The sequence below is a fragment of the Micromesistius poutassou genome (genome assembly GCF_964030765.1).
Source record: "Micromesistius poutassou genome assembly, chromosome: 14".
Classification (NCBI taxonomy): Eukaryota; Metazoa; Chordata; class Actinopteri; order Gadiformes; family Gadidae; genus Micromesistius; species Micromesistius poutassou.
In genome coordinates, this window is record NC_140284.1 from 1,657,410 (window position 1) to 1,682,856 (window position 25,447).

At 45.7% G+C, this 25,447-nt stretch overlaps 1 protein-coding gene across 1 annotated transcript in view; it reads right to left on the reverse strand.

Annotated features, from left to right (window-relative positions):
- dnah7 (dynein, axonemal, heavy chain 7) overlaps window positions 1-25,447 on the reverse strand; it is a gene marked incomplete at both ends in the record, with an annotated part of 80,162 nt that overhangs the window by 31,942 nt on the left and 22,773 nt on the right. Inside the window, 19 exons of the mRNA XM_084478857.1 lie at window positions 742-927; window positions 2,966-3,146; window positions 3,387-3,733; window positions 4,067-4,397; window positions 5,409-5,638; window positions 5,917-6,162; window positions 6,943-7,569; window positions 8,575-8,794; window positions 9,488-9,614; window positions 10,439-10,607; window positions 11,371-11,526; window positions 14,662-14,859; window positions 15,308-15,529; window positions 16,641-16,772; window positions 17,803-17,979; window positions 20,160-20,342; window positions 22,894-23,043; window positions 24,048-24,296; window positions 24,617-24,715. Coding sequence (XP_084334983.1) covers window positions 742-927; window positions 2,966-3,146; window positions 3,387-3,733; window positions 4,067-4,397; window positions 5,409-5,638; window positions 5,917-6,162; window positions 6,943-7,569; window positions 8,575-8,794; window positions 9,488-9,614; window positions 10,439-10,607; window positions 11,371-11,526; window positions 14,662-14,859; window positions 15,308-15,529; window positions 16,641-16,772; window positions 17,803-17,979; window positions 20,160-20,342; window positions 22,894-23,043; window positions 24,048-24,296; window positions 24,617-24,715 — 4,230 coding nt within the window. The remainder of the gene's footprint in view (window positions 1-741; window positions 928-2,965; window positions 3,147-3,386; window positions 3,734-4,066; window positions 4,398-5,408; window positions 5,639-5,916; window positions 6,163-6,942; window positions 7,570-8,574; window positions 8,795-9,487; window positions 9,615-10,438; window positions 10,608-11,370; window positions 11,527-14,661; window positions 14,860-15,307; window positions 15,530-16,640; window positions 16,773-17,802; window positions 17,980-20,159; window positions 20,343-22,893; window positions 23,044-24,047; window positions 24,297-24,616; window positions 24,716-25,447) is intronic.

Sequence of the window (25,447 nt, forward strand, 5' to 3'; positions counted from 1 at the left end):
TTGGCAACGCACAAGTTGTGTTGAACAGCTTGTGTTACAGTTTTCTGAGTACAGTAAATGATGTGTCATTACGTATGTCTTGTGGAATGACCAGGCTACCAGGGCCATCCACAGTGGCTGGGGAGAGACCTCAGCACAGAGGACAGTGACATAAGCTGGGTTCATTAATAATACATTTTACTCGGCACAGCTGCTACAGGTTTGATGATCAGCCTCACCTGTAACCACTCCCTGATGAAGCTCACCCTACATTAACATACAGCCTCACCTGTAACCACTCCCTGATGAAGCTCACCCTACGTTAACATACAGCCTCACCTTTTAAATTATGTAAGGCATGCATTTTCAAGGTTAAGTGTGACCTTACCGAGTGCAAACGGCTGCAGTCTTTAAAGTTATGTTTAATATTAACCTGTGGTGAATGTGTGGTGAAGTGATGAACTTGCTTTGCCCAATAGAATGTTACAAAGATGTGCAGATATGGATAACACAAGTGTTTCTGTGTACATGTTCTGGTTCCTGCCATGTTATACGTGTAAGAGGTGTGTGTCTTTGGGTAGATGTGGTTGTGTGGTGTGCTTGTATGTTGTATGTTTGTGTCTCTGAATGTAGGCGTGCGCGTGTGTGCGTGCGTGCGTGTGTGCAGGAGGTAAGCTAAACAAACTCATCCCACTGTGCAGGAGGACCTAGGCCTTGGGGTGCAGTGCATTCAGTCCCTCGGCCCACTGCTACAGTGCCTACCTGTCTGTAGCTGGAGGTGAAGGCCCCCAGGTAGGCCACTATGGCTGAGGATATGAGCACGTCTCCGGTCAGGTTGTCGTAGAGCTCTCCCAGGTTGAGCGCCGTCTCACTCCAGCGGCTTTTCTCCCCGCCCAGGCCTCCGATCAGCTGCTCGGCCCGCTCCAGCTTCTTACTGCACAGATCCACCTACAGGACACACAGCATACACCTGGCTCAACCACCACCTCCTGGCTCACAGCTCAGAGCAATGGTCTACTATGGTCTAGACCTTCAGGGGGCTTCAGGGGGTTACTTTGATATCATCAAGAAACTTAAATATGTATATAATGTATTTTGTTTAATAATATAGATCTTGACTGTTGTGATCACTAACCAGCACCTTAGCCATTACAATTAAATAATGATGTTTGGGAAGGCCTGGTCTAGACCATATAGACTCGTCTGTGGTCTACAGTAAAGGGCTATAGGACCACAGGCCGGTAGGAAGAGGGTGAAGAAGAGGGTCATTCACTAACTAAATGGTCTCTAGATGTGAGAAGGATATAGAAATATGAAGGAGGCTGGACAAGAGCAAAGAAATTAAACCCCATTGAGGAATAGATGGGGTAAAGGAGAGCGAGCCAACTCAAAGGGAGAGTGTTTTCACTCTAAACTGTGTCTCTTTGCCATTGACAAGAGAACCCTTCCTGCATCAGAATCGACCAGGCCTCGCCGTGTCAGATCACAAGCGGTGGACTTAAACGATCTGTTCACACATCTGAGGCAGATCAAAGGCCAGTAATTCGTCCAAACCACCCCCTTCCACCCACCTCCCATCCCTCTCGCATCCCCGTCCAACAGCAGAGAGTAGTCCACTGTCAGCAGTTTCATCCCCCGCAAGAAACCCTCTCCGGCATTAAAACGCCTAGTAGGGGAACAAAGCTTCCCTGAACGTAAGAAGAGGAGCAGAGGAGGAGGGATTGAGACAACTTGAGGGCTAGCGTATGATGAGTAGGAACAAGGGAATACCTAATGCACAAAAGAAAATGGGAGGGGATGAGGATCGACTGAGAGAGAGAGAGAGAAAGAGACTGACTTAAGAATGTTTAAAGTGAAGTGAGTGTATTCAACACAAAACCTAAAATCACACATCAGTTTGTTGTCCTTTCTACCATGTGATACCATTTCTACCATGCTGGTGTGCGACCCACTTTACATTGAAGCTCTGCCGTAATCAAGTCGGACTCGCACCAAGAGTGGGTTCGAAGGCCACTGGCTACCTCCACAGAGCACTGAGTGGCAATATTGTAGTACTTTTAATTTATGAAGCGTTATTCAAATGAAACCTGTGTCTGAACCAATTGAATCGTTTCAGAAATAATATGGGGAAACTTACGACTCACAACGACTTATACACAACTAAATGTCTGTGCCACGCAGCCCTATTATGAAATGTAACATTGTGCTATTGATGGCACTGGGGAGAACTCTGCAATTACATATCGCCACAGTCTGAGGCCTATTTGATATACGACATCGGTAATAATAACGCTCACACTCAATGACCTACCCCCTCCTTCCCACAACTCTCAACCCAAAACTCTTTTATTTATATTTTATTGTGTTAGAATTAGCTGAAACAGGGAGTTCCCTTACACTTATGCGGTTACAGAATTCTATCTATGGGGTAGTAGCTAGTCTTACTAGTGCATTTAAATAGAGAAGGATATTGAGGCCATTATATGCACATTGAGAATAGCGAGTTTGTCTCAGCGACAATGATGAAGGATACTTTAACTTCTCCTGAGAGCGATACATAAAAATATTTCTAAGCTGCGGGGCAAATCTCAACGTTGTGACACATCTTTCACAACATACATCTTTAACATTCTCTTTATGATCATCAAAGTGAAATAGTAGACACTTTAAAAGCACAAAAAAACAAAGAATTCCTGTTATGTAGGAAGATGCGTATCCTCTGGAAAAATAAATAAGAAATCTCTTCAAAGTTATCCATATACCAATGTTTCACTTTCATGGAATTTCAGATTTGGTATCATATTCCGTGTCTACATAAAATAACTTTAAAAAAAAATCAATTTAGCTAGCAAACTTGTTATCAAATGGTGTCATCATGTAAAAATATTCAGTGCAATGTTAAGTATTGCTTCCTCCCTGCCAAACGCCCACACCCACACCCACACACATACCCCCCCCCCCCCCACACACACACACACACACAGACCTGGTTCTCTAAATCAGCCTTCTTGTTCTTGTTGGCTTCCAAGGTGTGCTTGAGTTTGGCCAGTTTCTCCTGGACCTCCTTCAGGGCGGCCTGCTTCTTGCCCAGGCTCTCCATGGCCACAGACAGCTCCCCCTCAGCCTGGCCTAGCTTCTCCTTCTTAGGGGCCACCACCTTGGCTACGCTGAGAGACACACAGAGCATCCAACACCATTTCCAAAGCTTCATTTTCAAAAAGATGTTCTACTGTCCTCACTACGTTAGGCTGGGTGGGATAGGCTGATTTGTGGGGTTGGGTTTTATTTCCCAGGGTCTCCAGTCAACCAGTAGGCATCCAGCAAGACACCATAACCCCTACCTGCACCTTAATCACATGTATCTGCATTCAGGTTGTTTTGAAGAGTGCTGCATGGCGCTGGCTTACTTGTCATAGGACTCCATGGCCAGCACCCACTTGCAGAGCCCTTCCGCTGCGGTGGACGCGGTGCGGATCTTCTCCGGCACAAAGTCAGGGTTGGTGATGTACTTGTTGCGGATGATGGCTATGTAGGCGGGGGGGATGCTGTCCTTGTCGTATTCGTGGAGGCTCTGGAGGAACTTCATGTCCCCCAGCAGCTTCTTGGCCGGGCCCCAGAAGTCCTCCACCTTCTTGCCAGTGCCTGAGGGGTCGGGCACCCGGTCTGGCTTGATGCCCTTCAGGATGCAGATGGCTTCCATCACCAGCTTGACCGCCGGGGGCGGGCTCTTCATCGACTTGACCACCGTGATGTCCTGCAGGTGAAACGCAGACAGCCAGGGGATGATCAGTGGTTTGTGGTGCCAGTTTGGTGGCAGAATTTGATGACTTTTGAATCATAAATGCACTTGTAAAAACAAACCAGAAGCCATAAGGAAAGTGACTTGTTAATGTTATTATTATTACATTCGTATTTGCCATCTCATACAGCAATTGTGAGTAGGTCTTTCTCGTTGTTTCCAAAACGGTGTGGCTTATCCATAAACTTATAAATAAAGTCCTGCACTCAGCATAAAAAGTCGAAAACTACACGTGCCACTGCAGCTTGTCCATGCATCATGTGAATGTGAGCTAACAGCGCTCTGTACCTGGTTGGTGAGCGTGTTCAGGGCCGCCAGCGCTGACTCCAGGATGGGCATGGCTATGGCCAGGTCAGCGTCGCACTCGTCCTTGATGGCCTTGGCCGCCATGGCCTGCTCGTTGGCCACCGCCTCGTCCACCTTCACCACCTTCTCCGTCTCCGCCACCTCTGCCGACTCGTGCTCCATCACCACCATCAACTCGTCTACCTCCTTGCTGGCCACGCGCAGCTGTGGCTGCAGGGCCTCCAGCTCCACCTGCATGCTCGCCACCTGCGCTGCCGCGTTTTCCAACTTCTCCAGCCCCACCTCGTAGCGTCGCTTCAGGCTCATCACCTCCCTGGGGAACCATCGGGGCATGAGGGTTACCCTGGTGATACACTGGTAGTGTTGTCAAGGCTACAAATGCTATCACCCCTCTGCCACCCCTCACAGACCAAATCCATGTTTACATCTGAGATTTCTATATGCAGGGTATATACAGAAATTCTTAAGTTGAATTAAATACCTTTAAATACCTGTGAATACCTTCACAATATTTTTTAATACCAGCATGACTTCAAGCTGCAACTGTAGCGGCATAAAGTGTTAAGTAAAGTGACGGGTAAAGCAATTAAATTTCTTTAAAAACTGCCCAACACAGAGACAAACACAGACAGAGAGAGAGAGACTGAGAGATAGAGAAAGCGAGAGATTTGAATGAAGAGCTAAGCATGAAAATTTGAACCAAGTGGTTCAATTAGTTAATTGACGACAGTTTCAGCGCTAACACCACGTCACATCATTGATATCGCTCAGGTCCTACTGCAACATATAAATAAATCCATGCAAATTTTACGAATTTTAGGAGATAGGCCTGCACTTAACACAAATTGAAAAACTCATAGGCTTAGTTGGAGGGGGTTTCGAAAATGTAATACCTTGTCAGATGACGTTTATTACTTTTTAATCATTTTTAATGGCCTTCATTTTTGCTAATTTCATTTACTACCTTTTAATACCTTTTACAACCTCGCGGACACCCTGATATGGTATATCGTGACCATATTAAGTATTTACGTACAGTTGTTTCTTGTATCATGTATTTTCATATCCTTTCTTCTTCTCAAAGCAGCGCTAATGTGATAGAAGTTAGTGTGTGATAATGCCCGTTGTACCGTTTTACTAAGGTCATACGTGGAGCTAGGCTTGTCATGCAAACGTGACATGTGTTGTTGGTGTTGCTCTGCATAGTGTGAAGAGGTAACACACGCCTAGCTACAAGCTTGACGACCCCAGTGTCTCTCCAAAGGCAACACATGGGGAGCTAGCGTGAGCAGAGGGCTGAAAAAATAAAGCGCCTCCGTCTTACGTTCTCTTCTTTAAGAGCAGGGCCTTGAAGGTGGAGATGAGCTCCAGGTAGGAGGTAGGCGTGACATAGTTATGGCGCTGCAGCTCCGTCTGGAAGCGTGCCGACAGCTCGATGGTGGAGGTGTGGAAGCTCTTGCACATGTTGATGCAGCCCGCCCGGGACTCGTCTGTCATCTCCATGTCCTCTAGGAAGCGAGAGGCCACGGCCTGCAGGGCGTCCTCCGGCCAGCTCTAAAACAAGGCAGGTTCATACAGCTCAATGTATCCGAGTGTACCTGAGTGACCTCATATGTTCTGGAAGAAATAAAGTCAAGTGTGTACAGAGCAAACCACATAAAACACTGTCAGACACTGTGCGCTATGGTGACATTACTGTGGACGTTTCCTTTTGCAGGGACCTTTTAGTACAATACATAAGGGAACATGAAGGCAGCACCTCTGGCACCCTAGCGCTTTGTCAAAGAAAGCTGAGTTACACAACTACAATGGGCCACTAAACACAAGCGCACCTGGAACCAGTCTATGGTGCAGCAGTTAACGAGGGCCGGGAAGCGCCTCAGTCGGCTCCTGAACGTGTCTCCGATGGGGCTCATGGCCAGCACCACGTGCAGCTGGGAGCGGCAGCGCTCCAGGAACATGTTGAAGAGGGCCAGGGGAGTGCCGTCTGTCTGCTTGTCACGGTCCCGCTGTCTGTCCAGCAGGCGCATGCGCTCGCAGATCTCCTGCTTCTCGTCCACCGCAAACAGGTTGGGTACCTTGACGTCAACAACAACAACACAGACAGGTTGGGTACCTTGACGTCAACAACAACAACACAGACAGGTTGGGTACCTTGACGTCAACAACAACAACACAGACAGGTTGGGTATCTTGACGTCAACAACAACACCACAGACAGGTTGGCTACCTTGACGTCAACAACAACAACACCACAGACAGGTTGGGTACCTTGATGTTTACAAACAAGAAGAAAAACTTAACGAAAGACCTTAATGTAAACAATGGACTTGATGGAGTGGGGTGGCATCGAACACGGTAATGTGTCTCGGGTCATCTCTCTCTCTCTCTCCCTCTTCCCCCCCCCCCCCCTCTCTCTCTCCCTCTTCCCCCCCCCCCCCCCCCCCTCTCTCTCTCTCTCTCTCTCTCCCTCTTCCCCCCCTCTCTCACTCTCTCTCCCCCTTTCCCCCCCTCTCTCTCTCTTTCCCTTTCCCCCTCTCTCTCTCCCTCTTCCCCCTCTTTCTCTCTCCCTCTTTCCCCCTCTCCCTCCCTCTCTCTCTCTCCCTCCCTCTCTCTCTCCCTCTTTCCCTCTCTCTCTCTCTCTCCCTCTTCCCCCTTTCTCTCTCTCCCTCTTCCCCCTTTCTCTCTCTCCCTTTCCCCCTCTCCCTCCCTCTCTCTCTCTCTCTCTCTCTCCCGATTTCCCCCTCTCTCTCTCTCTCTCTCTCCCTCTTCCCCCTCTTTCTCTCTCTCCCTCTTTCCCCCTCTCCCTCTCTCTCTCTCTCTCTCTCTTCCTCTCCATCTCCCTCTCTCTCACTAACCTCTCCGGTGTTGAGTAGGTTGCTGACGTCCTCCAGGAAGGACTCCTTCTTGATCTGCGTGTCCGTGAAGAGGAAGACGCCGTGCGCGTCGCCCTGCGTCGACTTCCTCATGATCAGCTTGAGGTCGTCGCGCCACTCAGCGCTGCCGTAGCTCTTGGAGATCTCCACCTGGAACAGCTCCGACTCGGCCATGTGGGCGGCCAGGCGGGTGAGGGACTGGCGCCCGCTGCCCCCGACGCCCACCAGAAGGGCGTGGCCGCGCGGCTGCTTCAGGATGCGCGAGATGCGGCACACGTGCTGGATGGCGAAGCGGAACAGCACCAGGTTCATGGGGGCCTTGCTGACGGTGTTGTACTCGTCCAGATGTGCCTCAGCCACCGGCCGCAGCGTGTCCAGGCTGTCCACCTCCCGGTAGTTGCGGTCCACCCCTTTGGGGTCGTGGAAGTCACAGAACATCAGGCTCCGCAGGTCGTCCTCGGTCACCCTTCCGTCCCCGTCCTGGTCCAAGTGACGGAAGAGCTGGTGGAAGTCCTCCTCGAGGTGTTCCTTGGTGACCGTGTCCAGGTAGCTCACCAACCACGCCCGGTCTGAGTCATGGACCAGACGGTCGTAGTACACCCTCTGCACCTGAGGGTTGGGGTCACCGTGGGCTTTAGGATATGTATTATAACTCACAAGCACGCACACACACACACACACACACACACACACACACACAAGTCGACCTGGACACACACACACACACCGTCTATTGAGCCTAAGGTGTTCAGATTGACCAATGTCTAACATTAAGTGTTTTTACACAGCCAAATATGGCCGTTTTATTTAAAACTTTTTCCTGGCATGGTCCGCACGTTTATACTGACCGAGGTAATAGAACGTCTTGATTTCGCACCCCAATGTCCCCTCTCGAATCCTACACATCTTGGGGTTTTAATTTTCCTGTAAATGCAATTAGACGGCATCGCAGAACCAGGGGCGGGACTCGGGTAGAGGTGTTGCTGCATTGTCTCTACAACAGATGCAACGCAGCAACATCAACAAGAGTAGTTATAACTGGAGAGACGGTGAAATCTGCGAGATGCTGACTATCATGGGAGAGAAGGTGATGCAGACGGTAACAAAGACGGTGAAAGATGGTGAGATCGACGAAAGCAGCAGAGAAACTTTCCTTACGAGGCTTTCGTCGGGATGATAACAAAATGTGGTCAGCAAAATAAAGAATATGTTGGCGTTTTTGCACTTGTAAATAGTCAATCACATTTGTAGCCTACACTCAGATGTAGTCTACTCATTCTTGTATGCGGGTGCTTTGAATAAAAGTCTAAAAGAATATTCAGAGTATGGTAATTATCCTAAAGAGATCTCCGTGCGTAGTAACTCCCAACACGTCAGGTCACATGTCCCGCCTGCTCCAGTGAACCAAGGAAGCCAGCTCCTTGCCGAAGGGGGAATATACCCCCTTGGTTTTACACAGGCAAGACAATTGTAACATCTGCCAAGCAGTGACCGCACCAGGTGCTTGGCAGTGTAAAAAAGACTCATACACTATCATGAAATGTCTAACATCTTACTACAACCTTTTTTTATTCATGTTTGTTTGTTTGCTTACCAATAGATTATGAAAATTACCTCATGCACCCACAGACGTTTGATGAGGGAGGGTTCCGGGGCGGTTTCTGGTCGGGACAGGCAGATTCCCTGGATGACCCGGGAAAAGTCCCGCAGGTTGAAAAGATAATGGGACTTTGCGGGAGTGGGCAGGAGGTTCTTGGTCGCCTCTTGGTACACCGACATAGTGGCTCTAACGATCTGAGGGGTAAGGCCAGCGAATGGCTTCGGGAAAGCAAACCTGGAGAAAAATAATCATTTCTTATTTGTCCTCGATATGTTAAAGCTCTTATTGTTTCCTTGCATAAACTAAATAACAAACCCTATCCAAGGCAAAGTTTCTTCTGGCTTTTATACTAAGTGTCTTGCAATAAACGAAGTGCATACATTTGTAGCATGGCTAGACCCAGTGGGAGGGAAATGTGTGCATATATTAATATATACATAAACAAAACTGTGGCAACATAGTTAGGCTACATTAAAAACTAGGCTGCATTAAAGAAACTGAGAGCCTGACTGAGTCCAGCTAATGTCCTGCAACATTATCATTAGCTGAGGAGTGTTCTGGAGACAGTTTCATCAGAGACACAGAGCTTCAAAGTTATCTAAAGAGCACTGTGGGATGGGTGGGTTATAACTGAAGCCAAAGTATCACGGCAATAGGATGCTCATTAGTAGCTCAACATGTCTCTAATCGTATTTTAATAGTTCCAACTATCCAATACACTACACCCAATAAAATCGAAATTCACGCAGTGTGTTTTCACAGTTTTCACAGTGTTTCTAGATCTATGTTCAAACATGCATACGTTTTGCATTGTCTAGATTATTGGGTTCCAAACCATTGAATCAGACATGCATTTGCAAGACTGTCACGGTTTGATTACTGCTTAGGATGAGCACACTCCTTTGATACACTATACGCTGAGGTTACCGGATGCCTAGATGCCAGTCCAGGATTCTTGAGAAGATAGTGTACATCGTTTTGTCGTCAAAGTCGTTGATGGTGACGGTGTTGAAATGGCGCATGAAGCGAGCTGTGATTGCGTTCCTGCCTCCACCTAAGGAAGAGGAAAACAATGAAAGAATCGTTCAAATACTATCTCTCCTGCCTTTAAAAAACGTGTCATTTGATTTTCTTTGTTTTCAAGTTGAACCGGTGCAGTGAACAACTCATTAAACCCACTACACGACAAAGCGCCATACAGGCAAAAGTTTAAATCCAACGATCTACATACATTACCCTTTCTCCGTTTGAGGGACCTAAACCAGGAACAAGGAACAACCAGGAACCATGCATACTTGGGTTGGTCAGTATATATATATATATATATATATATATATATATATATATATATATATATATATATATATATATGCACACATGCCTTGCTTATTTCCGTTGCTTATTTCCGATTGGTGTAATCATTAGCAAAGGCTTATAAAATGTTACTCATTCTGGAAAAAGTTGAGTACTTTGGCCAATAAAAGTATTGTTAAACACAGCCCATCAGATCTGTGGAAGATAAAAATCACTTACAATCGGAATTACTTAATTTCATATCTCGTGTCTCATGTATTCAATCTGAATTTAATTAATTTTCAAAAGAAAAAATGAAACCTGAAAAAATCATACTACTTTCGTTACAGACGACATCTTATGGAACGTGAATTTGTGTCTCCTGCCAAGGGGTGAATTATTGAATATGGTTGTGCCATCCCGGTGACTCAAAGTGTGACAGCATTTGGGTTAATAACACTTTTCACATGGTAATGTGAATGTATCACTATTTTGCTGCAGACATTATTCGTTGGGTCCTGGGCCCAAAGAACATCCACAGAAGGGTCATCGAACATCTGTTTTACGATGTTCGATCATACATACCAGGTGGTCCCATGGCGCACATGATCTGGATGTCCACCAAGTTGATCGTGGAGCAGTCCTTGGTTTCGTACCAGTTCCAGTGGTCCAGCCACTGGCGTAGGAGCTCTACGGGGGGCTGGGCGCCGTACGTCTCCCTGGCCGGCATATTGACGTCGTCCACAAACACCACCTGGAGACACAGGTCGTGGGACCGGGCTTAGTGGAACGGCTTGTGGCTGGATGCAGAATGTGTTCCACTGGAATGTGAATGAGTGGAATCAACAGTCCAACGCATAATCAAAGAAGTACAACTCCAGAAATTAAAATTACCCGGATAGTTGGCAGGATAGTCAAGTGATCTACTCATCGCGGACAAATGGGCGAAGAAAATACATAACCCAGTGTTTCCCACACATAGGCCAATGTGTGGCGCTGCGCCACAGATAAAACAACGAGCGCCACAAATTGATTCCGCTTTTCTTATTTATTTTTACTTGAACGCGATTTTTAAATGTAACACTGCCAGCCCGTAATCGTGCCCCCCCCCCCCCCCCCCCCGTCAACAATCCCGTCCGTCCGCCCGCAACCCAACTCCCCCCCCCCCCTGTCAACAATTCCACCCGCGGTTATAACGTAAGCATCATAAGCAGCGGCGGTTTTAGGCACGGGCAAAAAACGAGACACACGAGAAAGAAAATGATCCGCGCATTTATACCTAATAATAATAATAATACCCCCCCCCCCCCCCCCCCGCCAACAACTCCGCCAGCATGTAATCGCCCCCCCCCCCCCCCCCCCCCCCGTCAACAACTCCGCCACACATTGCTACCTGGTCTGTGGGAAACACTGCATAACCCCTTACCAGCTCAAGACACTGTGGGTTAATGTGTCTGCTAAATAACTAAATTGTAGTAAATAATAATGGGAAGAACAATGATGAGGAACCCGCCTACCATTTTCTTTCCCAATGGAGGCCCAAACACTCCCTTGCGCCTCTTGTCCAGCTTGGACATGATAATATTCTGGGTCTGTGCAGCCGTGGTCTGTGCTGAGAAGTTGATGAGTAGTGGACTGTACACGTCCTTCTCAAGTTTGTTCAACAGGAAGTCCTGGAGAGAAAAATAAGTGTTGTGTTCATTTATAAACAGTATAGTATCATTGTATAGGCACCATCGCAAAACTACATGAAAGGTGTTTTATACAGCACATAATGTTTGTGGTGGAAAAACAAAAGCATTTATACAATTATACATTATACGATGTAGCAAAATGATGATATCAAACGTGACTGATATCATAGAGCGCATGAAGGGTTACTTTCATAATCAAATCAGGCCTGAACTAACTTTAGACATCCTAACGTGAATAAATGTTGTTGTATAGAGTGTGATTTAAAGTGTCTTCATTTGGTCGCGTAATGTGAGTCACGTAATGCTGGGCTGTACTGTAAGACTGGTCTCTGCTTGGGGGCGAAGCCAAAGGGCCGTTTGAGGACAATGAAGAGTTGTGTTGCCTGCACAAATTGGCCATTCATGTTCACAATAAAGATGCTTCCAAAAGTTATCAAGTCATCAGACAGAATTTTATGTAGCCGCTGATTTCTAAAGAAAAACTTGCCTACGATTGCGTTCCCCAAGCATGCAATCCACTAAGGTCTAGGGGACGGCATGCTGTCTTTGTCTATTCATCTCTCCAGATTGTAAATAATAGCTGTGGTTGATTTGGAGTCCATTAAGTTAGACGGTGGTAATTTAAAGGTAGCTAAGCATACATCTGTGGTAACATAATTAGAAAGTAGTTGATTTGCTAGAACTTCTACTGAGCCTTTTAGAGGTAAAAAAAAACAGTACAGTGTACAACAGCATCAGGTCTGGCAGATGAAACTATTGGAAGGGTTTATTAAATGCCTTATCATTATAAAACCAGTGTTTACTAGTCCCTAAAATTAGTCAATGCCTTGCTGCCTACTCGTAGGCTATGAGGCCTACATGTGTTATCTTATCATGTCCTACACACATGCTATGAGGCCTACGTGTGTAGTTGTGTCCTACACACATGCTATGAGGCCTACGTGTGTAGTTGTGTCCTACACACATGCTATGAGGCCTACGTGTGTTATGACGTGTGTAGGTCTCATACTCATAGGCTTCTTAGTTCTGATCGTTACTGATCATCTGCCCATGTGACTTAGTCAATACGTAGCTATATATTTGTCTCCACAACAACAAGTGCAGAACTCCAATTGGGTTGTGTCGCCTGTTGTGCTAAATTATGGAACCATTAAACAATAATAGCACTTGGCTTCTCTCCTCAATTTAACAAGTTGTAAGTTGGGCTATTTTATTACAATATTGGAAAATGTATTGCATTATTGGTTTGTACAGGCTCCATCATGTCCTTTGTTTTATTAATGGCATACTTAAGGTATGGTTACAATTTCCAGCATGACTTGCCTTTTGCGTTGGAGTAAACATACTGGTTTTATGGCAGTAGAGACTGACTGCCTATAAATAATAATAGTGTGTCCTGAATTAACATGCCAAGGACGACCACATGCACGGGGGTGTAATCACAAGAACACAGTGTACACATCAAGTGGTTATTCACGGTGAAAGTCCTGCCAAATGGTTGCGATAAGCTTTGACTTCAAGTGTTTTATTTCTTCCCTTTGTTCTCTGAAATAACTTTTGTTTTCATCGGTGTGAAAAGGCATTGCTGCAAGAAATTGTTGAAAAAATAATTCCTTTGACAGTGTCTTCAAGTGCACACAAGGACTACTTTTGATGCGCCAGCTCATGGGCTTGAATTAATATATTTTTTAAATCATTGAGTCTCAGTGTTGGTCTGGGCACGTCATATTTACTAAGACAATTAAATGTTGGCGTTTGTGAATCTGTCTATTTGAAAAAAAAGATAGCTTGTAATTATATGTAGTTATAAATGCATACCTCCCCCTTCCGCAGCCTCCCACTCATTCCTTCAAGTTTGATATGTGCAGAATGTGCATGTTCATGTGCATGTTCTGTCTCTGTGTGTCAGTGTGATCATGCATTGGAACGTATATCCCTCCCTGTGAGTTAGCAGATGAATAATTGATAGGGGCCATTCATGTGATTGACTGGAGGGTTTAGGGGGCGGGGTCATTCCCTCCCCCTCCCCAGACCACAGTCATCACCACCACCTCCCACTTGGCTGGAAATAGAAGGTGCAGCTTGTGTCTGTCTCTCTCCAGTCCAGACCAAGCCGGGCCAGGAACTGTAGCACATTTTTCTTTGGCAACAGGTTCACTCTATTTAGGGGGAAGTGGAGCAACAATGGAGGCCGATGCTCATTTATCAGGGCTGTCCGGCCTGACATCCCGCCTTGGCCTATTAGACCATGGTGCTGGACCTGTGTCTACCCGGCGAGGCTGGCAGACATGCAGGCAGCTGGGCCCAGGAAAAGGGGGCTAGGAAGGTGGAGAGCGCACCTGACTGGAGGGAGAACTCTGCTCTGTGTGCTCCAATGCAAACACACACACACACACACACACACACACACACACACACACACACACACACACACACACACACACACACACACACACACACAAGTCTGGACGCAGGAACAGGTGATGTGATAAAGTTAAAGAGCAGACTGTGGGACTAGGCTCTGGGATATAAATACTTAGTCTGCCCGGGGAGAGCCCCCAGCGCCTCGGAGGTGGTCATTCCACACCTGGTGTCTGGAGATGATTTGTGTGTTCAGAGCACTGGGGAGGGTTTTTTTGCTGCGCTGCTGCAGGCTACATCTGCGTTGCTTTTGTGTGTGTGTGGTGTGAATGCTAATTTGACGGCAAGGCACAGAGTCTGCATACTACAAGCGGTATCGTTTAGTGTTCACCCTTCAAAATCCTGAAAAGGATAACTATCGATGAAGCTCTGTTTACAGCTCAGCCTGAATGACTTCCCCTTAGTCAAAATCAATTGCAATCTCCATGTACTTGACTCATCCCTTGCAATGAGAATGGGATTTCAGACAGTGGATTATTTAGGAATGAATTACTAAATCGAAACCTTGAACCAATTTGATACTACAGTGACCAGCAAGGTACACCTGCCTGGTCATTGTAGTGTCAAATTAGTAGTATTAAAGCATTAAACTAGTTTTATCTTGTCATTGACTCTCCATTAAAACCGGGGGGGGGGGGACAAAGTGAAAGTGAAACCCGTTATAGTGTGCATGAGCTATGACAGGCCACTCACTATGATGTAGACACTCTTGCCGGTGCCGGTGGGCCCGACGAAGATGGTGGGCTTCTGGTGCGTGACGAGCATCTCCATCAGCGCCGTGTAGCGCACCGTGTTCTCCGTGGGCACGATGATCTCGTTGAACTGTACGTCCTTGCAGATAGCGGGTGTTGCCTTCAACTCATCCGTCCACAGTTCCCACCTGCCTGGGCCCTGGGAGCGACGAGGATGTAGGACTGGGTGAGACACGGCCCTCTAGTACCAGTGATTTGATCTAGGGTCGTCCCAAACAAATATTGCAGTCCTACACCTGTACTCCCGTCGTGTTCAAAACCTATTTAGGTCGTGATAGTTGTTCTTATGTCTATGCAGGTAAATAAATAATATAACTTCTCTGCACTCTGTCCATAAATGACTCAATGTTAACATATGGTGCAAATCGACCCTGTATGTGACAAAGAACTGAACATCAATAAGACTAAATGACGTCTCACCTTCGAACAGAATCAGAATACTTCAAAATTGCCACAGAGCAAAGCATTGCAACTATGCGGTATTCAGTAGTCTCCAATATGTCCAATATCGCCATTATCTATACCATTTATTTAGTTTTGCACTCTGTGAAGTGTTCCAAACACTGTGAGCCGCGGCCGCCACCCACCTCCTTGACGAAGCGGTACTGGTAGAGCGTGCCCTCGGAGGGCAGCGGGACCGTCAGCTGCTTGGCCGGGGGCTCCACTGAGGCCAGGATGCCGTGGAGAACGCGGGTGTCTTCGCTCAGAGGGCCGGCCAGCACCTCCCGCACCACGCCGTCAAACCGGACCCGGCCCAGATCGTCACAGCTGGCCCCCACCGACCACGTCAGGCAGAACACGAAGATGCCCTGAGCGTAAGACGAGGACGAGGTGGGAAATAAGACCCATCGTCTTTAAAACTGGGAAGTATGCCCACAGGCGGGTGTGCTGATAATCTGCCATGAAAACTGGGTGATGCTGTTTTTCCCCTGTGGGTGATGTATTATGGAGTGTTAAACAGGGAAAATCAACACAAACTTCACGCCCCATTATGTCACCCTGTCTCTACCTGTACCCCATTACCACGGCTTGTTCCTAGCAAAGTGCTCATTGTGTTGCGCCGTGACCCAATCTGAATCTTTAACGGCCCACCGAGGACTTTATTGACAGTAACCTCCCGGCGACAGTTTAATCTTGATGCATCTATACAACCCACAAAATCAAACGGGACAGCGGCTTTCCGAGCCATTGGGGGGGGATTGTTAGCGATGTTAAGTGTACATAAATGGGCATATATGATGAGTGTACATCAGAGTGAATCGTGAAACGTGAATGAGTGGCATTAAGGGTGGAAATGAGGCTTGGCAGTCCCACCGTCACCCCTGCTGTGCCAAAGCTGATTAATTGGAGACACTGATAATGACTAGCTGGGGGAAGCAGGGGAGGGTGGGATGCGAGGCATTCATCAGTGATGCATGCCACCGGGATAATAGCTGCCCCTCTGCACAGATATGATGCAGAAGAGCAAAGAGGGAATCAATGGGAATTCACGCAGAGTGCTACAAAGTGCTCATCAGCCAAAAGTACACAGTGCTATCAGGGGCTTTGTCTCCGTAGACATAAGGGGTTGTCCCCCTTGGGGGGGGGGGAGCAGAATGCATCCTTTTGGTTTTGTTTAAAAGGTCAGTGAAGAACTTGTTGCATGTGTGGGTCTGAGGGGGGCGGTACTGTGGAGTTCAGAGTTTGACAGTTAACATTCTAATTAAGGCGTGAAAAGAGTTAGAATTAGGAAGTGGATTTAAAGAGATAAATCAGAGCATCCATCCATCAATCCATCTGCGTATCTCAAAACGGCAACATTATTTCTATGTACACAACTGTCTATATGAAAACATTTAAACGTTTGAACTTAAACATGGTCATGAAAACCAAAAGGGCAGAGGAGCTGTCTTGCAAACAGGCAGACATCCTCCCTTTTACCTCCAACCAGGAGCAAATATCTCTGTCGTTCATGCTTTTGATGCTGGCGTCGTCGTCAAACTCATCCATCATGCAGTCCATTAGGTTCATCAGGGACCTGACCAGGTTGGTGTCGGAGGTGGGGGACAGCTCCTGAAAGGCGGCCAGGGAAGAGCCATGTTGAGCAGCCGCTAAACAACCACATGCCCATGCTTGCGTACAGAGCCAGATACAGGTCTTTTCAGTGTGAGGACAAAGTTCAAACTGAAGATAGTATGATAATAGAACAGGGGTGGGCAACATTTTTAATGACCTGTGTCAATAATAAAAGACTGTGAATGGTGTGCCGATATTTTTTTCGATGTGTATTTATTTTATTTTAACACAGGCTACTAAATAAACTGCAGTGTAACTATTCTATGTGGTCACAAACAAGGATTTTCTTTCTTTCAGTATAGCGCCAGTATATTGTATTTATTGATTATGAATAAATAAACAATTTATAATATAAATATATTTTCTACAGCCACAAAAATGATGTGATTTCTTTGCTTGCTGATCGGAGCTAGGCAATTCCAACAATAGGTTGAGCTCCAACGCTCCACAGGGAATGAATGGCACCGCCACATGTGGTTCAATTTGAGCATAAAGATGCAAAAGGTTACTTGAACCGAGTTTATTTGTTTAATGTCTTGGTTTATGACCAATCATATGGTTTATGCTCGTATATTAACTCAAGTAGACTTATGGATTGAACATAAATAGACAATGTTTATAATTAATATGAACATATCTAAAATTGTCTCAAAATACATATTCAAATATTTGCCTGTAAATGACTGTAAATGACCCTGCATGGCAGCCGTTACATGCACTATGATTCTCCTTTCTTTATTTGACAATGATTGTCAAATTAAGCAAGCAGGATTTACATCTACTACAACATTTTATAAATGTTCTGATGAAACAATTCATGCAAAACCCCAAAAAAGAATAATAATTTATACACATTCATACACATTCAAAACAAAAAAAAGTATACTTTTAACATTAAAGTAGTGAAAGGAAAGCAGCTGTGGAGTTATCTTCTCCACATTTATATTCCCTCTAATTATTAGAATATACAACACAAGAGAGACACAAACACACCCACCAACACACACAGCGGGACCCGGTGCGTTACCTTGGTGGCCTTGCGTACGAGCTGCAGGCATGCGGGCAGCACACGGTGAAACAAGCCAGTGATGAGGTCCTTGTGCATACCACTGACGGCGGAGGCCAGCGTTGCGAGCCAGGACACCAGCAGAGGCTGCCAGCCCAGCATGTGGGGCTCCATGTAGATCATACCACAACGAGACACCTGCGACACACAACACACTACACACATTGCAGCATGCCACCGTGTTCGCATGCATGCGTAGCTTCAGTGGCAGTTCTATTTTCTTTAAGGGATTGGTGCAGAGCCCTCCGTGTGTGTCTTAAGAGACAGCTCCGGCGTGTTGAGGGGAGAGTGATTGCCTGGGTATATTTTCAATCTGGTGCCGGTGGCAGAAGCACTGAAACAGACCTCATCTGGCGCCCCTCTAAGTACACACCGGGGTAAGTGCTCACTTTTACTGCCGTTGCTGTCGTGAACCGAGTGCCGCATTTGACCCTATAGAACCACAGCATATTTTCTTTATGTGTTTATCTGAAGTGTGTGTGTGCATTTCTACTGATGTAAAAAAAACAACTGCTTTTGTCGAAAGACGAAAGAGATACTACCAGTCGACAATGCTATGGTGGCAGCTGCATATGTGTGTGGTTGTGTGTGTATTGGTATTTGTTATTTGTTGTTCTTTGTGTTGTTGTTGAGGCAAAGTGCTTCTGACATGCAGAACCTATGCAATGCATGTGCATGTTTAAACAGCATGTCTGAATCAATTGGTGTGACAAAGGAAGTGCCAGATGACAATGGGAAATATTTATATATTAAATATTTTTAAAGAAGCCTTGATAATGAGGCTCTGCAACTATAAACACCATGGGAGAGGAAGACATACAAACATGTGGTTCTTCTATGGTACTGTCGGAAGGATCCTCGCATAGAAGAAAAGGGTGGATCAAGTCAACAAAGAGACACAAAAGATAAGCAGCAGGGTTCTTGTGGTGCAGGTAAGTGACGTGCAGGTAAGGCACAGCGACAAACAGTCAGGAGGAAACCAGTAGGAGGAAGTATGGAGGCATAGAAAGGAAAACTTTTAAAAGCAGAGGAAGAAAGAGGAAGAGAACAGTGCACAATAAACGCTGACTACAAGCACATGAGAGCAGTGTCTGTGCGTGTGTGTGTGTGTGTGTGGTGGCTGCTCCACCTTGATCATGAGGATTTTTTTTTTTTGAAGCCTCAGTCTCTGAGAGGATGAAAGAACACAGATGCTCCAAAATAGAGCCGCTGTTTGCCGAGATGTGAAGCAAGGCAGTGAGAAGCGATACAGAGGCCTTCTAAGTGCCGTGTTGCCAACGTCTTGCTTCACCATCACACACAACTTATTGTGCAGAACTGCCCTCTCATCATGCTTTCAGTTCTTGAGTTGAACTCTGCTGAACATCTGCACGAACAGCTGTTCATTTTATACGCCGAGGAGATTGGAGAAATCGAACTATACTAACTAAAGCTGCTTTTGCGTGGAGACACCTGCGCCACATCTGACCTGCGAAGATGGCACAAATACGTGCATGTCTCAGGAACATCTGGGTATGTGTATTTTTGAGTTGACTATAAGCATGCCATATCTTGTAGTTATTTTTATTTATTTATTTATTTGGTACATTTGTTTCCTAAAGTTAATGAGAATGTCGGACAGTGAAGCAGACAGCTATATTCCTGGACTTCGGTTGCATTTATTACAAGCAACAACAAAAGGGCATCCAGGAGGAGATGGTTAAAGAATGGAGAGAGAAAGGGAAAGGAGAGCATGGAAGAAGGCAATGCATGGGCCTGCATCTATTCTTGCATCCAATGTCCCAGCGTATTGCAATTATGAACCTAGATGATTCAGGTTTTTCTGCACACTGACAATGTTATGACATTCCATGAAGGAGGACATCTCTGTGCATTAGGTGTCGCAGCCTTTTATGTTAATGACCTTCAGATTTCTATGTTTTCAGTGACATTTGCCGTCTTTGTTTGTGCCATTAATGCCATGGGTTACTTCAGTTCATATCATCATCAAGTAAGAAGCTGCCAACACAGAGTGACCTGGTGTCTTCTGGTTGCCAGCTACCTTTGCTGCTCAGATAAACTAAGATTTTTTAACAGCTACATTCAAAAAGCTAATTGTATGACTATATTGGAAGATTAAACAGTTATTTTTGGGGTATCAAAATAGATCTTCTCTTGCATGTTTAGTATGTGCTTAAGCTTATTTGATGTAAAATATTGTCAAATGTTAAATGTTAATTTGTTAATTTTAAATTTAATTTTAAATTTAATCTATGTCACACGATAAAGTGTGTGTGTGTGTGTGTGTGTGTGTGTGTGTGTGTGTGTGTGTGACCCACCGTGGCAGGGGAGGCCACCTCGAGGTCCATGGGCTCAAAGATGAGGCTCATCTGTGGGGACATCTGGATGATCTCGCCACTCATCAGACACAGCTTCTTGTTGTCGTCCAGCACTGTGTTCATGTTCTCGATCCACACAGCGTCCACTGGCCCGTCAAAGATCAGCCACTTCCTGTCTGGGCTCTGGGGCCAGAGGAACACATTGTTGGTCCAACAAGTCACTTCAGACAACTTATTTTATTGGTCTCAAGCTCACTTACCACGTTGCTCTGTCTAAACAAAATGGCTTCTGAGTGCTGAATGACCAAATGTAGATGTCAAAATGCAGGTGTTATATATATAGGTGTATTAAGATGAATATGTCCTGTTAAATATATGGCTTGGTTAAGATCCAATAGTGAACCTAACACACTGAATACACCTTTACAAACTTATTTATTATTTATAAATGAAATGTATACATATTGATTAATTAATAATTAATAATAGTTAATTAATAATAGTGACCCTTTTCACTCCAAGTTGAAATACTAGTAATACTCAAATAATCAGACAACAATGCTACAGACAGTATGCTCTCATTTGAAATTTCCATTACAGGTCAGAATATTTGTTTTTGTTTTGGCCTGTGTTATGAGTCACTATTTCCCCAGTGGATTAACTGAGTTAAACTGGTTTAACTGAGACTTAAGTAGATTCTACCCACCCTAAAAAGCCACAAAGCTCTATGACCGGAGCCATGCTAAAACACAGGTGCATCTTGTGAGTTGCATCTAAAAGATGGAGGCAGCTTAGAGCCTGGAAGGATTTCAGGACAGATGCCACATCCGCTGGTTTTTAATTTGAAAACAATAAGAAAATAGCAAACGTATACATTAGCTGATCAACTTACAGTGTAGGACTCGTAAGTTGATCAGCAAATGTCATTGTCAAAAATGAGTGAATATTGTGCTGCCTCAAAATATTATATTGCGCTCGGCTAGTGTTCTCATGTTCGGCTAGTGTTCTCAACACTGTGTCACTGTTACATCTTGTACCTTTACATTTAAAAACCTATTTGAGACATCAAGTTATTTTTTATTTTGAGAATAAATTTGAACTATTTAAAATTTCGATATTGCGCTACGATAAGCCATTGCATTGTGTGTCTTAAATTAAACTTGCTAAATTCCAATTTATAATTAGTCATACAGTTTTAAAGATAATGGGACACGCTTCAATATTCCAAACTCTGAACGCTATTTTAATTAAAGTGAAAATAACGGCTAATCTTTCCAGCAGGTTGGCCCTGGGTTCTTGAAATTGTATTAGTGGAGGGTTGGGAAGGTATTATTTTCGATTAAAAGTTTGTGCGAAAAGCTCCAAAACACTTTAGACCGAAGCTGGGGTTAAACTCAACACTCGCTCAAAACTCTTCCCTTTCATGTATTAAATCTACTGTAAAAAAAAAAGTTTGGCACAGCTGTTGGGGTGACTTCAGGATCCATGAGCGTAGTGCTGTGCAAATGCAGCGGAGAGCGTTTAATACGTGTCATAATGTCTCGGTGGAGGATCCATACACCAAGTGGCAGTTCCGGCGCGAGCTGAGGTTGCTTTTAAATTGATTTGTTGTAATTTTAACAAGCGGGCGCTGGTGGTGGCGGCGGAGGCTGGGCCGCGGGCCATACGGTGCACTGGTGAGAGGGGGTGTAATGTAATGATCTGACAGAGAGAGCGCTGGCTCTGGGCACATCCAGCGTCTACAAGCTAATTAGGTTGTGTATGCAGATCACGCCCCCATCGCCGTGTCTCTCCAGACCTCTGTAGACAAAAGTAAATGCTGCCATGAAGCTTTCAAGGAGTGTGTATGTCAGTTTGTGTGTGTGTGTGTCTGTGTGTGTGTCAGTGTGTCGTTGTGTTTGAACTCCACATCAATATGGATCGTAATTTAATAGTTGGGCTTATTTTTGTGCACCAGTCCTCTATTTAGTTGCAGTAAGTTGTTGAGTTCAGGCCCGGCCATCATTAGAGTATACTTTTGAGTCTGTGCATGTATGCTGCAGTCTCACCATGGGATGTATCACAGGGGTTTTGCACGACAGCACGACAAGTGTTTTCTTCCTACTCTTCAATATGAGCGTCACAACAGACAGAGCTATGAAATGAAAGCTAACATTGGAGTGTACCAGAGTTTTAAAGTCAAACTATGTTAATACGTGCCACTCAAGATGTCGCTCGGCTGAAAAGGGGGCATTGTGCGCTACAATAACCACGCCTTTTATTCATGTGCGTCAGCTGTCTTGATTTAAACCAAGGACAGATAAAGCCTCCACAATATGATTCTATTCCCATGCCTCCATTGTCAACTCCTGTTTAATCATATACATTTACCGTATTTGCTCAATGGCCTAGGGCTGACAGACTGAATTTAGATGAAGTCACTCAACCTGGTCTGACAATGGCTAGTGAGATTTCAAAAGGGATGCAATCTGATACATATCATTTAAATATTCTACATTGCAATCGTACAACAAAAATACAGATTTTTGTTATGATTAACAAATGTAATTTACCAAAAAGTATGAGATACAAAAAAATGCATTAAACAATAATGAACAGGGCAAAACAGGGACGTGGGCATGAAACCATGTGGTGTGTAGGTAGCATCGAGCCCTGGTTAACAGTCATGGTGTTCTACCGCTGGTCCACTCACCTGTGAGACGGGCTAGTGGGGGGCTACCGCTGGTCCACTCACCTGTGAGACAGCGAAGGCTCTGTAGCTGACGGCGAGGATGCCGTCCGACCACTCGTGGGAGACGGGGTCAAACTGTCCGTACAGCTGCCCCATGGTGATGGACTTGGGGTTGATGACCTTGATCTGGACCGGGTTCTCCTCCATCAGACCCTAGTGAGGCGAGAACGGGTAGAAACACACAAATAACATTAATATACTCTTTACACACAAACACACACTCATTCTGTACTACCAACACATGTATTCCTTTGCATAACAGAAAAGGACAGCTATTTGCATTGACAGCCAAAACAACTAAGAAACAAGGACACAAAAAAAACACAACAATGGATTTAGTGTCGGCGTGAGGATCCACTCATTTGACTCCTGTTTCCTGCGTCAAGGCTCATAAATCGACTGGCAGATCCCTGTCGGTGCGGTGATAAAAAGCCTCTGCTTACTGAGCGAGAAAAGCCGAACCCGCAGCAAACAGCGAGCTGACGCGCTGTCAGCTCGCGTTAAAAAGGTTGTCAGGAGAAACAGCTCGAAGGAGAAGAAAATATATTTTAAAAAAGAAGAGAAGAAGAAGAGAGGGAGGGCGGACATGACTGTCAGGGGAGGGGGACAGTGATGAATGTGGCGTTGCGCCAGGCGCTGAGGAGGCGTGCCCTCATCTATCTACTGTTGGCGGCGTGTACGGGGCTCTGTCGCAACCACACAGGTACAACCAGAGAGAGCTACTGACAATGTGAAACACCTGCTGCTGAACAAACTCTTAAACACTCATCAAAGGGATGGATGACCTGAAGCAGGCTGAATGCACTGCAGGACAGACTGTGGGATTCACCAAACAACAAAGTACCTCAATGAGTCATTTTGACTGGCAGTACAATAACACTTTTAGCAGGTTATTTTATCCACAGCGACACACAAGTGGGGGTTGCAACAAGCATACCAGTCAATAATAACTGGTGTTACATCAAATTGTCAAGGGAACTTTAAGAAAACTTTTGAAGTGACAAACAAGAAATGCTAAGTAGGCACGTTTCCATCAACTGGTTTGGAGCGAATAAACTAGACTACGCAATTTTTAGTTTGGTCAGAGGATAGCCGTTCATCCCTTCTGGCCATGTATCCCCCGGGGGGGTTGACTTTGTGGGTGTGTGGCTCCTCACCTTCTCAGCGATGTCGTGCAGGGCGGCTGCGAGCACGCGGTAGGCGCAGGTCTTCCCGCCAAACGGCTCGCCCACCAGCATGAAGCCATGCCTAACGATCATCATCTCGAAGATCTGCAGGATCTTCTCTGCAAAGAACTCGGTCACCTGGAGGTTCATGCGCTTGCTGTTCTCCCTGATGGCGTCCATCAACACCCCATAGTCAGGCTTGGGCAGTTTGACCCCTGGGAAGAGGTCAGAGGTAATGCCCTGGGATAGGTGGAAAGAGAGACCGTATGAATCAATGGATAAAACTGTCACACAAACACGCTTTCATGTAAATCGAGTATGCACAATTCAAATTCACAAATCACAAACTTCACAAAGAGTGACACACACAAATTCAGGCATGCAGACACACAAAGATACACACACACACACACACTCTGATTTGATTTGCCCTGATGTGTCACTTGAACTTTAACTACTATATGGCAGGTAACAAGTGTGCCATGAGTTGATCTGATGGCCGACTCTAGAGGGAAGAGCCTCTCTCCAGATGAGGGAGGATGAATGAGGACCCATCTCACCGCAAACAGCGGCAGATCATGAGCCAGGAACTTGGGCAGGTTGACGTCGATGATCGACCTCAGCAGCAGAATATCCTCGTTCTCCTCGGGAAAACTCAGCTGGGATAACATAAACACAGAGAGGAGGGGGAGGGAACGAGGGAGAGAGGGAGGGAGAGAGGGAGACAGGGAGGGAGGGAGAACAAGAGAACAAAAGGGAGAAAAAGAAAATGTAACACACAAAGAGAAATTGTCAAGACAGTGAAAAACGAGCGAGGGGGGAATAATGAAAGCCTTTGGCAGGCAGATGAATGAAGAGGCCTAGTGGGGAGGGAATCATCATTCTACAGTCTTCTTTGTGGCCTCCTGTGCCACGGATACACTCTACCCTTCAGTACGACAGAAGACCTAAACGCCGTTCGCAGCCTCAGCCGGGGGGGCTAAACGCATGCATCTCCTCTCCAAAAGTAATTTTGAAAGAGACGACAGGGATGAGGGTCCCAGCAGAGGGGGACTTCAGGAATTGATGTATAAATGACAGGAACGCCTCACAAGACTCTGGGAAACAGCACACCCGGGGGAGGGGGGGGAAGCCTTTCCCGTATTTATACAAGACGTGCAGCTTTTACTGCGACAACTCCATCTCTGAGAGCCAATCTGACGCCTCTTTTCCCGCCCTCACACACTCCAGCGCACTCCATTTTGTTACTGAGGGTTTAGGAAACAGGATGGCTTTGAAGATTTGTTGTTTTCGAGGAGTGACAAAGACAGTGAAGTTAGCACCGTAGCTAGGTTCAAGATGTATTCCTTAAATGGAGGTATACGTCTCACTCCTAAATGGAAGTTGTATCG